The sequence below is a fragment of the Lodderomyces elongisporus genome, chromosome 2 (assembly GCF_030384665.1).
Source record: "Lodderomyces elongisporus chromosome 2, complete sequence".
Lineage (NCBI taxonomy): Eukaryota > Fungi > Ascomycota > Pichiomycetes > Serinales > Debaryomycetaceae > Lodderomyces > Lodderomyces elongisporus.
In genome coordinates, this window is record NC_083674.1 from 2,548,160 (window position 1) to 2,560,325 (window position 12,166).

The 12,166-nt window shown below is 38.2% G+C and overlaps 4 protein-coding genes across 4 annotated transcripts; all 4 read left to right on the forward strand. All coding sequences in view use genetic code 12, as the record gives it.

Moving 5' to 3' along the window:
* Positions 1-469: 469 nt before the first annotated feature.
* Positions 470-3,727, forward strand: PVL30_002239 (uncharacterized protein; the record flags this gene model as incomplete). The annotated part of the gene is made up of 1 exon (XM_001527334.1): positions 470-3,727. The coding sequence occupies one exon, from the start codon at positions 470-472 to the stop codon at positions 3,725-3,727; it is 3,258 nt and encodes a 1,085-aa protein (XP_001527384.2).
* A 718-nt stretch (positions 3,728-4,445) lies between these two features.
* ERG4 (C-24(28) sterol reductase) lies at positions 4,446-5,831 on the forward strand (the record flags this gene model as incomplete). Its single annotated transcript, XM_001527335.2, has 1 exon — positions 4,446-5,831. The coding sequence occupies one exon, from the start codon at positions 4,446-4,448 to the stop codon at positions 5,829-5,831; it is 1,386 nt and encodes a 461-aa protein (XP_001527385.2).
* A 1,545-nt stretch (positions 5,832-7,376) lies between these two features.
* On the forward strand, positions 7,377-8,699 carry HOS2 (histone deacetylase; the record flags this gene model as incomplete). The annotated part of the gene is made up of 1 exon (XM_001527337.1): positions 7,377-8,699. One exon carries the CDS (start codon positions 7,377-7,379, stop codon positions 8,697-8,699), a length of 1,323 nt encoding a protein of 440 aa, XP_001527387.2.
* A 504-nt stretch (positions 8,700-9,203) lies between these two features.
* PVL30_002242 (uncharacterized protein) lies at positions 9,204-11,867 on the forward strand (the record flags this gene model as incomplete). The annotated part of the gene is given in 3 exon segments (XM_061119352.1): positions 9,204-9,210; positions 9,223-9,230; positions 9,297-11,867. The coding sequence occupies 3 exon segments, from the start codon at positions 9,204-9,206 to the stop codon at positions 11,865-11,867; spliced, it is 2,586 nt and encodes an 861-aa protein (XP_060975335.1).
* Positions 11,868-12,166: the final 299 nt, after the last annotated feature.

A 12,166-nucleotide genomic window follows, 5' to 3' on the forward strand; every position in this document is an offset into this window, starting at 1 on the left:
TTCTCTTTCTCTTCCTTTTCATTTATTTTTTCATTCAATTTCAATTTTACCATCCCTAGTTGATAGGATTTCCCATTAACTTGTTGATTGAAAAAAAAATGACAATTGCAGAAGAAGATAGAGCAACATATAAAACTCCAAATCCATAGAAAATCTTACCAGAAATACAAATAAAAAATTACAAAACTAAAAAGTTTACCACGGAATTGTATTACCAAATTCAAAACATAATAATTAAACAAAAAAAAAAAATTAAAAAAAAATTAAAAAAAAAAAAATTACGCATCAGCCAATTCCACACTAGTAAAAATAAAGACGGAAATATATCAATTCCTTTTCTAAAAAAATTTACACTGTAAATTCCTGACGGACTTTACTAGATACTTATCTGCTCGATACATTTTGGTTTTGATAAACAAAAACAACATAAAAAATAGAACAGAGATTGCGATAGCAAGTTTGGGTTATCATGGACCAATCACATTTCAATTACTCAGCAGCCACGCCTCAAAAGAATGGTTCAAATGCCTCAACAGAATCCACACCCAAAAAAATAATCAAAAAACGAAAATATAGTCGTGGCGGATGTGTTGAGTGTAAGCGGCGCCGAATCAAATGTGATGAATCGAAACCAGACTGTCATAACTGTTCAAGGTTAAATAAAACATGTGTTTATCGTGTAGCTGTACAACGATACAAATTTGTGGAAGGTAAAGACGAGTATAATAATGAGGATAATGGAAATACAAATCTAGCACCTGGTGAAAATTATCAAAGTGGTGCTGATAACGGTAACGGAAACGGCATACACAAGAGAAAATTTGGGTTGCCTAGCGTTTTGGAACGAAACGAAGGTTTGGTATTTAGACAAGACGGACTGTATATGTCACTGCCAGTGCCACAACAACTTCCACAGCAAGTACTACAACACCCACCTTCACTCCCGTTCCCACTTCATCAACCACTTCAACAACCGCTTCAACAACAGCAACCAACACCATTACAACCACAGCCGCTGCTGCTGATACCATTGCAGATGCTGGCGCAGCATCCCTCGGGGTTTAGATATTTCCAAGGCAATAATAGTAATATCCGAACACCACCAAGCACAATTCGACAGCAACATGTTCCTATTCATGGCGAGAATAACAGTAGTAGCAATCTTAATGAGGGAATATCATCGGTTGGGGCTTCAATTGGAACATCAGTTGCATTACCTATAGGAGCAGGATCGATTGGCGAAGCTGGTACATTACCATCTGGACAAGTACCAGCGCCAGCGCCAGCTCCAGTACCAACCCATTTATCACAGACACTTCCAGCGCCACCACCATCATCATCAACAACTACAACAACAGCAGCAGCAGCAGCAGCAGCAGCAACATCCAATTCATCCACACCTGTTGAAAGTACCCAACAGCCAATGGATGGATCTTCCACGGAGTCAAAGCATGTTCCAGGAAGCTGCAAGAAATACAAAATTGCCGATGTATTATCACCGCCAAAATACGATTTTCTCAATGATACCAATTGGGGAAGTATTGCGCCAGAGGAAGTGAGGACATTGTTTGATGATGCGAGATTATTAGTACATGACTCTTTCAATATGTTTGGCATCGAGCTGACAAATTATTTTGACCCTGTCCAACAACATCATCAGCTAGAGCAGTCGCAAGAGCTGATGCCACAGAGACAAGTATATTCGGAAAATGATAACCAAAACAATGCATCTACAACCGGCATAGGATCGGATGAAAATGGCCCACTATCGCAATTTCGATCACCACACAAGCCCATGAGTACAATCAGTGCCGATGACGTATCTATAGCCACTACAAATACATTTCCTGATTTTCCGATTGAAGAAATCAGTCATAAGCTATTTGTCAAGTCTAATCCTTTGTATGATGATGAGCCATTGAGGAGTAATAAAGAGTTAATTGACTCAACATTGAAAAATTTCAACTTGGCAGGACCTCACGAAGCATATTTGAACAAATTAACCAATCTGGAGCTATCGTTCCATTTCTTCCCCTTTGCACAGGATATTGAAAGCAATGAAGTTGTCAAAATTTTGTTAAAGTATTCGCAAGGCTGCTCGTACTTATTAACTTCTCTCCTATCGAGCTCAGCTACATTTCTGTTTATACAAACTAGGAAACAAGTTCATGAACAAAATCGAGCTAAATATACTTCAATATGCTTGAAATTGTTGAGCGAAGCATTTCCTCAGGATACGAGTGCTGATGGTCCCGGTGCAGGGTCCATGGCCAACGATATTGAAAAGTTGTTGTTAACAATCTTGGTTCTCACTTCTTGTTTCACGGCAATGACATATTTCCAGCAAAAACATTCTGGCACCAGTGACATTAATTCTTATTCCACTACTACTAAAACTATTAATAATAATGATAATAATAGCAATAATTCTGATGATGATTTTGGGATGGTTCCACCACCACCACCAAAGGCGCTTTCTTGGAAAACCCACCTTCGCGGAGTTAAGGACTTGTTGATGAAGTATACACAGATCACAAGGCAATGCCCAAGCAAAGAAAAAATCTCTAATGGTTTGGCATTGGCCAGGACCTGGTTCTTTGCGATTGAGTCACTAGCCGAGTTGAATGATCCGTTGGGTGGAACTTTAAAGTACGTCAAGGAAAATATATCACGCGTTAATGACATCATCAAGACCGACTCGTGCAAGGACTATAGTGATATGAGTCATATATGGCTTGAAACTGGTTATTTCAATCGTGAAAGGAATGTACCATACCACGATGCGTTACTTCGAATCAACTTGCTTACTCTGCCCCATCCACGTCTGGTCCAGTTTAATTTATTTTTGGGTTATAGCATTGATGTTGTCAAGTTGATTGACGAGTTTACGAAATGCCTTGACTTATTGAGAGATCATAATGGCATTCAAATTTCAGGGACCAGAGTTACTAGAATAATGGCGTTGATGGACAAGGCGAGAATGAATGAAATTGCTCCTGATGTGGATAAAGAGACGTTTCTTATCCCTCCTACTTCGCCAGCACACCCAAGCTATTCTGCACCTGATAGGATTGAGCTTTTGAGTTCATGTTATGGAAGCGAAGTTGTTAATGGGGACACGCTTTACTACTCATGGTTTGACTGGAGTGAACAACTGCATATTAGTGCAATGGCAATCAAGTTTCTTACAACGCGTGGGCTATTGAAACTACCAAAAACCCATCCTTTACTTAGAGAACTCAAGCTGAAAGTAATGAACTCGATGTTTTTCATAAAGCCTCTTAGCTCGTTAGCTGACAGCAGTGGTCAAGAAGGACCAAGGGACACAAGAAATCAAGAAACACAGGGTGAACAAAATAATAATGATAATGGCGTATTAGCTGCTTCCGGTTCTGCAGCACCTTTTCTTGATGATGTTTTCGTGAAGCTGGATAATTTCTATATCTCCAAAACTTTATTTGATGCCAGAGCCATTATGGCCCAGAGCGTATTCCGAATATGTCTGAAAATTTGCGAGCAAGATAACGAGTTTGAAAGATTAGAATTGTATTTTAGAGCTTTGGTGAAGTTGGGCAATGGAAGTTCATTGATTGCTTTGGATTTTATGAAGAAGAAAAGATTACAAGCAAAAGAGGCGAGAATAAAGAATGGGGTAGATGACAACGCAGGTGGCGGAAGAGAAGAAAGTGATGGTTCGTCTGATGTAGATATCGTTCCATTTTCGTAAAGTACCCCATAGATTATATATACCTAAAGGAACACGCAGAATTAAATATAAATGAAACTATCTGTTTTCTATAATCGGAATTTTCATCTTGATGTAAAAGCTTGCCGAAGGGAACCATGTTGCATTTAATTGAAATTCCTTCTTCTTCTTCCCCCTCCCTTCTCCCCAAACGATAAGTAAACGAAAACAGAAAAAAAAAACACACTCGATCTCCGTCGTATACCTATTGCACTTTAATATTCAAGCGTCGAGAGTTGGTACAGAACGCAAAAACAATATAAAAAAAAGCACCAAAAACAAAAGAAAAAAACAATGTCCGCTGTGTGTTTGTGATGATCACGAAGGAGTCGTGGCCGGTGCGATCAAAATGTAAACAATAGGGAACGAGCAGTACACCCGACACGATTAAACACACACACACACACACACACAATCACAAACACACTCGCACAAAAAAAGGCTGTCGAACCAAGCACACACCCGCGCAGAAGCAGAGAGCAAGCAGAGACAAAGCGGAGACAAATTATTGCCAAAAAGTTATCAATGACAATAGGCAAACCATTTATTCCCTCCCACTCCTCCTTCGTTTCTTCCATTTCTTTCCTTTCCCTTCCTTTCCCTTCTTTTCCTTTTTTTTTCCTTTATTTTTTCCTTTTCTTTTCTTCCCTCAAGTCACTACTACATAAACAAATTCATTTTGTCTTATTCAGTATAAAATATGGCAAAGAGCAAGAATGCATCTACAGCTGAGGTAACTCCTCGTGGTTACACTCCCAAGGATGAAATTGAATATGAATTTGGTGGTCCTCTTGGTGCATTGGGTATGATTGTTGGTTTCCCACTTTTGATGTGGTACATGTGGATCAGCGCTGAGTTCTACCAAGGCAATCTCGCATGGCCCACGGGAGACCAATCATGGGGCTATTTTTTACTTTTGCAATGGGAATTGTTCAAACTCAATGGATTGCCAACTTTTGCAACATGGGCATTTTTTACTGGTTTCATTGTATTGCAGGGTATTTTTTACTTGACTTTACCGGGAGTTTGGACTAAAGGACAGCCATTGGAACACTTGGGTGGTAAACAATTGCCATATTTCTGTAATGCCGTTTGGTCCTTTTACACCTCTGTTGCATTATCATTAGTCTTGCACTTTACCGGATTGATTCCAGCTTATTACATGTTGGATAACTTTGGCAGAATCATGACTGTGGCCATTATCTATGGTATCGTCTTGTCAATTTTGTTGTACTTGTGGACTCTTTACATTTCTGGTGATTACCACAGGATGACCGGTAACCACATTTACGACATGTTCCTTGGTGCACCATTGAACCCTAGAATTGGGAAGTATCTTGATTTGAAGATGTTTTTCGAGGTCCGTATCCCATGGTTTATCTTGTTCTTTTTGAGTTTGGGTTTGTGTTTTAAACAATACGAGGAATATGGATATATTACTTCCCAAGCTTTGTTCTTGTTGTATGCTCATTGGTTATATGCAAATGCATGTGCCAAAGGTGAAGAACTTATTGTGCCAACCTGGGATATGGCATACGAGAAATTTGGATTCATGTTGTTGTTCTGGAACATTGCTGGTGTGCCATTTACCTATTGTCAGTGTACCTTGTTCATTGCTTACCACCATCCAAGTGAGTACAGTTGGTCCACGCCATACGTTGCATTTTTGTTTGTCACAATCACAGTAGCATACTACTTTTTTGACACTGGGAACCGCCAAAAGAACAGTTTTAGAAGAACAATGGCAGGCGTTTCTGGAATCAGGAAAACTTTTCCATACTTGCCATACTCAGATTTGGTCAATCCTAAATATATCAAGTGTGAAAATGGCTCGGTATTGTTGACAGATGGATGGTATGTTTATGCAAGAAAGATGCACTATACTGCAGACTATATTCAAACCTTGACCTGGGCTTTGATTTGCGGTACACAATCTTTATTGCCATGGTTCTTCCCATTATTTTTCCTCATCATCTTAATCCATAGAGCATACAGAGATCAAAGAAAATGCGAGAGGAAATATGGTAAGGACTGGGATAGATACTTGGAAAAATGTCCATACATGTTTATCCCATACGTTTGGTAATTAAATGAATTAGGATGAGATGAATAGCAGTGAGCAGTTAAAAAGTGAAAAAGGAAGCAGCCATAGAGAATTGAGAAAATAAATTTTTTTAAAAAAAACGAAAACGAAAGGCAAATAAAAATTAGATCATGTACAATTAGTTTTGATTTTTTACAAATGAATATAAAAGTTTTTACATCAAATGATTGTTTTTAGTCTTTATCTTCCCGTTTCTTTTATCTTGTTCTTTCTTTTATCTTTTATCTTGTTCTATTTCTTTCTTTTTATGATATTCATTCATTTATTTATCTATTTGTTTATGTTCAACAACCATCAACATTCTGATCTATATTAACAGACTTAATCCTGCTCTGCAATTGCAACAAGTCTTTCGTCAATCTCGTCGGGACTTAAAATGACAAACTTGCCCTCTGTGGCTACTCCAATCTCGATATCGTTTTTTCTAAAATCTGTACCCAACACTGAGCTCAATGCATTTATAGCAAATTCAACCACTTCCTTCCAGTCACCCTTAACTGCATTGATTTTCTTAAACTTCTTTTCCAAATATGTTGTAGCCTCCTGTTGTTTTGGTCCAGTTGCCACTGCCTTAACTCCTGTATAATACCCGGCAGGGTCGCATTTAAATACTTGCGGGCCCTTATTCTCATCTTCAAAATCTACTTGGACAAATGTCAATGCCACTCCCAAAGGACGCATATAAGCTCTCTGAGTATACAATTGCGATATGTTGGCCATGCGCTTTGCCAAACTCTCAACGGGCATCTCGTACCCATATTTATAACGGAACTCAGTGACTTCAGAGCGAGCTCGCATAGCTTGTGCTCTAGCATCAGCAATGGAGCCAGTGGCGACCATACCTATACTGGGCGAGATTTGAAACATATATGAAATGGTTTTTGCATCAAGTAATTTGTCAGGAATCTTTCGTTGAGAGATCAAGACTGCAGAGTCTTGACCACATATTCCCATGGAAGTTATATTCGACGAATTAATTGCTTTGAATGCATATTCCACTTGGTATAATCGACCCTCAGGCGAGAAAATTGTAATGTGTCTATCAAAACCTGCTGAGCCAGACATGTTGGAATTGGGTCAATGTGGCGAATATGCAATTGCAGTTGTGCTTTATAAAATGAGCTGAATTTTGGCAGGCTAAGTAGAGGGTAAATCTTGTGCTCTTGTTGCCTGTGGTAGTGGCGAAAGTTCGCCCTGAAGTGGAGGACAGATTTCTTTGATTGTTTCGCGAAATTGCGAAATTGCGAAATTATAAAATGTCATTTTTTGTTACATTGCGACAGAGATATTCAAGCGACACAACAACAAACTTAAAAAACTATTAACAAAATAGATTGAGAGTTGAAAATATTACTGCCAAAGAGCTCTCTCTCAACTTTACTGAAGATATACAAGTTCATGCAAACTAACACTTCTCATTATAAGTGAATTTATTGACACCTAAATACCCATATATATATATATATAAACATATATACAAACATATATACGAAAAAATCTAATTTCTTTGCGAATCTTGTGTTTAGTATGGGCAGTGTTACTGTGCCACCAACTAGTGTGACAGACACTTTCACCGTGGATAAAGTCACCGAGGAAAACATTCCTCTTTACCATCCAAACAAAACATCAACGCTCAATGTTTCTTACCACTACAACCCAGAAGTAAGCCGGTATCATTATGGGGCACTACATCCAATGAAACCTTTTAGACTCATGCTTACTGACCATTTGGTCATTTCATACAAACTATACGAAAAGATGGATTTGTACACACCTCGAAAGGCCACAAAGGATGAATTACTTCAGTTCCACTCTGAGGACTACATAAATTTTTTACAAACAATCACTCCCGAGGCATGCAAGAACCTAGATGAACTGACATTGGCCAAATTCAACATTGGTGACGATTGTCCTATTTTCGACGGGATGTACGATTACCTGGCTATATATGCTGGTGCGTCTTTGGATGCCACAAGGAAACTCATTAGTGGAATGTCTGATATTGCCATCAACTGGTCAGGAGGACTACATCATGCCAAAAAATTTGAGCCTAGTGGGTTTTGTTATGTCAATGATATAGTTTTGAGCATTATAAACTTGCTACGAGTCCATCCCAGAGTCATGTATATCGATATTGATCTCCATCATGGCGATGGTGTACAAGAAGCATTTTACACTACAGATAGGGTAATGACTGTTAGTTTCCACAAGTACAATGGAGAATTTTTTCCTGGTACGGGATCGGTCGATGAAACGGGGATCGGTAAGGGAAAAAACTTTGCAATTAATGTTCCACTTCGTGATGGTATTGATGATGAGAGTTATGTGCGATTGTTTAAGCTGATAATGGAGCCACTCATTACTAAATTCCAGCCAACGTGTATTGTGCAACAATGTGGTGCCGATTCGTTGGGGTACGACAGATTGGGCTGTTTCAATCTAAACATTAGAGCACACGGGGAGTGCGTCAATTTCATCAAAAGTTTTGGAATTCCAATGCTTGTGGTTGGTGGAGGTGGGTACACGCCAAGGAATGTGAGCCGACTATGGTGTTATGAGACGTCTGTCTTGAATGATGTCACATTAAATCACAAAATACCCAATTACTTGCCCACTTACGACTGGTTTGGACCAGATTTTTCGCTTCATCCACAGCTCGAGGGAAGGATCGATAATAAGAATAGCAGGAAATACCTAGAAAGTGTAAAGCAGGAAATTATGGAACAAATAAGATACTTGAATCACGCACCATCTGTGCAAATGTATGAGATACCGCCTGATATCACCGGCTTAACAGAGGAAGAGGACGAGATTATTAAAGAGCTTAACGAAGAGGCAAATAATGATTAGTCTCTATTTCATTTTCTATATCATATTTATTTCCAATTTTTCTTTCTTCTTCTTTTCTTTTCTTTTTTTTTTAAATTTTTTTTTTTTTTTTGCTTTGCTTTGTAACATTTCATTCATTTCAGTTCCAATTTGTATAAATAAATTACCTTTACTTTTACCTTCACATTCTTTTAAAGGCACATGTATTGTATGTTAGTATGTCCTATCGAGCTACCAGTTTTGGTGCCTCTTTGCTCACAAAAAAAAAGCCACGCGTGTATTTATAATTTGATCTCGGACTGGTTCTATTGATTTATCTATTTAGAGCGAAAGAGAGCGAAAGAGAGAGAGAGTGTGTGTGTGTGTGTGTGTGAGAGTGAAAGAGGGAAAGAAAGACGTCTAGTATGTTTGATGAATACTACTTAAAAGAATATTAATCCTACCACGGACACAGATGAACCACCGATACCTATAGTTCACAGGTCTTTTTATTTTATTACGCGGCAAGTTTGGCTCAAAGTTAATATGGACTGTGACAAACTAGTCATTGAGGTGGATCCCAAGACGAGAAAGAAGGTAATTAATGGAGAGTACAGAATTATCAAAAAAATCGGGCAGGGCCAGTATGGGAAAGTACTTCTTGGTGAGAGAGTCACGAATGGTAATGGGAAGGGTTCCTCTGGCTTGGTTCTGTCTTCCGCAAAAAAGCTGTTGTTGTCAGATGGAAATACTAAGTTGCCGTCATCCTCGTCATATGTCTCCACCTCCTCCTCGTCGTCCACGTCCTCGGTGATATCGACTTCACAAGCACAATTCGTTGCAATAAAGACCATAAATCGAATAGACAAGGCCAAGTTGATCACAAAATCGTATATCAGCAACATCACCAAAATCAAAAAGGAAATCAATATACTCAAGCAATGTAACCATCCTAATGTCGTCAAATTGTACAACGTAATAGATGATCTCAAGTTCGACAAGATTTTACTAATCTTGGAGTATTGCAAGTTTGGAGAAGTTGATTGGAAACATTACAGTCACTGGTACGAAAAATACTCCAAACATCAACACCGACTGCCGTTAAGGTTAAACAAGATACTTCGGGATATAGTCAACGGACTCGAATACCTACACGATTACAAGCATATCATTCATCGAGATCTCAAGCCATCTAATTTACTCATTGATGAAAACAGTACCATAAAGATATCAGATTTTGGAGTTAGTTTGATCTTGGAAAACAACTTGAACGACTCGAAAGAATTGGCGAAAATAATGGGTACACCAGCATTTTACGCACCTGAGTTATGTCAGTTTGTTAAAAATCGAATGTCCATGATCACCAATAAAGACCACCATCTCAATAGGATTAAGGTGGATTATAGAATAGACATCTGGAGTCTAGGAGTGACAATGTACTGTTTAATGTTCAACAGTCTACCGTTTACGGGAATAAATGAGTTTGATATCTGCAAAAATATTGTTGACGAGGAATTAAAATTTCCCAAGATTAAACATACTTCTCGAGTGACGAGCGATGATATTGAGGAATTGACTCAATTCAAGAGTTTGGTGAAAATGATGCTTGTAAAGAAACCAAGCGAAAGAATCACATTACAAGAAGTAAAAGCCGATCCTTTCACCACTGCTGATCTATCGCCAGTGGAGAGTGAAAAGTTTAAGAACTTCAACAAGGCAATATTCAAAGATGCAGAATGCAAAAAGAACTTAGATAAGTCACAAAACTTGGAAAACTTGAAAAACTTGGAAAACTTGAAAAACTCGAAAAACTCGAAAAAACAACAAAATTTGGATGACGTTTCTTCTCTTACTGGTCGAATACGAAAATTCTTTTCTAAAAATGCGATTGATGCACCGAATAGCAAAGCTGCGTCAGCAAAACCATCTGAACAACCAGCTGAAGATAGTGATGTTCACTTAGTTTCAGCTAAAAATTACGATGAACTTGAACATGTTGATGATATTCTCGACTCGTATCTCGATGATTCCTCATCACTTTCGTCAATAGGTAGTGTTGAAAATGATGAAGTAGACACAAGCAATATTTTAGCAGACTTGGACTTAGATCTTGCAAATAATAAGGACAGGAATGGCTTATTTGTAAAGGTCCTGGATCTTGAAAATCATCAAAAGTCTTTGGACGACCCTGTAAGGGTTTCGAAGCATGTGCCCAAACCATTAAACCTTCCTTTAGCATTTTCATTGCCCAACAGTCTACCGCAATCCCCTAATGAGAAAAATGACCACTACCTCAATGGCCTGAATCCATCCACGACGATCGCGGCAAGTCAAACTCAAGATGAAATCTTACAGGCAACCACATTAGCAACAAAAAGCAACAATATACCAACGTTAGCATCATCATCGCAGACATCGACATCGACATCGACATCGACATCGACACCTGTGAATGATACATTTGCTGTAATTGGTGAAAGTTCTCCAGTCTCCAATGTTCAAAATAATACCACCTTTAGCCCTAGTCGACGATATTTCGAACAAAACAAATCAAATACCAATGCATATACTGGCACAACTGGTCAACCCTCACTAAGATCACTCTCTTCTCTAGGAAGGGATGCGGAGAATGCAAAATTTGAACTTGACATGATGGAACCACCACCCTCCTTGTTACGCCTTGGTGCTGGAAATAAAGACAAGGTTGGTAGCAATAGCAACTACAACTACAATTACAATTACAATCACGCCAATAGCAACAATACCAACAACAACAGTAATAGCAACGGCAACGGCAACGGCAAAGCCAACGGCAACGAGACCAAAAATAAAAATGGTAACAGCACAGACAGCGGCGTTGGATTGGAGAGAAAAGGAAGCTCTGGTTCCATAGGCTCTAATAGAAAAAATAGTTTTGGGTACGGATTGACTAAGATCCCAAGTTCGCTGAGCTCACTTAATTTGAACGCGTATCTCACCGATGGCTCTGACGATATTAGCATTAGATCGAACTATTCAATTTCAAAGAGCAGTTTAAAGAAAATCAAAGTTATAAGTAAAGAAGAAATTGAAGTTCAGCTGGCTGAAAATGTGCATAAAACTGACAACGAAGATGAAACCAATGAGGGTGACTCTACGTTTATATTGGCAAATACTTCTCTTGGCGCTAATTATAAGGATTTGAGCCAATATCTTGATGGTTTAAACTAACGGCTCACTGCTAAATATATTAATAAATATGGACTAAAAAGAAAAACAGAAAACGATTAAAAAGTTATAAATATTGTATAGGAACTTTAAATTATAGAATACTTTTAAAAGAAAAAAAAAGGGGGCAACAGAGTAGAGCAAAACTTTAATCTTTAGTTTTTTTTTTTTTTTATTATGTATTTTATTCATTATTATGTATTTTATACATTATTCTATAAAAAAGATACCAAAAGCTAAAAAATTTTTATTAACAAAGCATCAAGCACCAAATTTCGGACATAGTACATACCACATAGCAG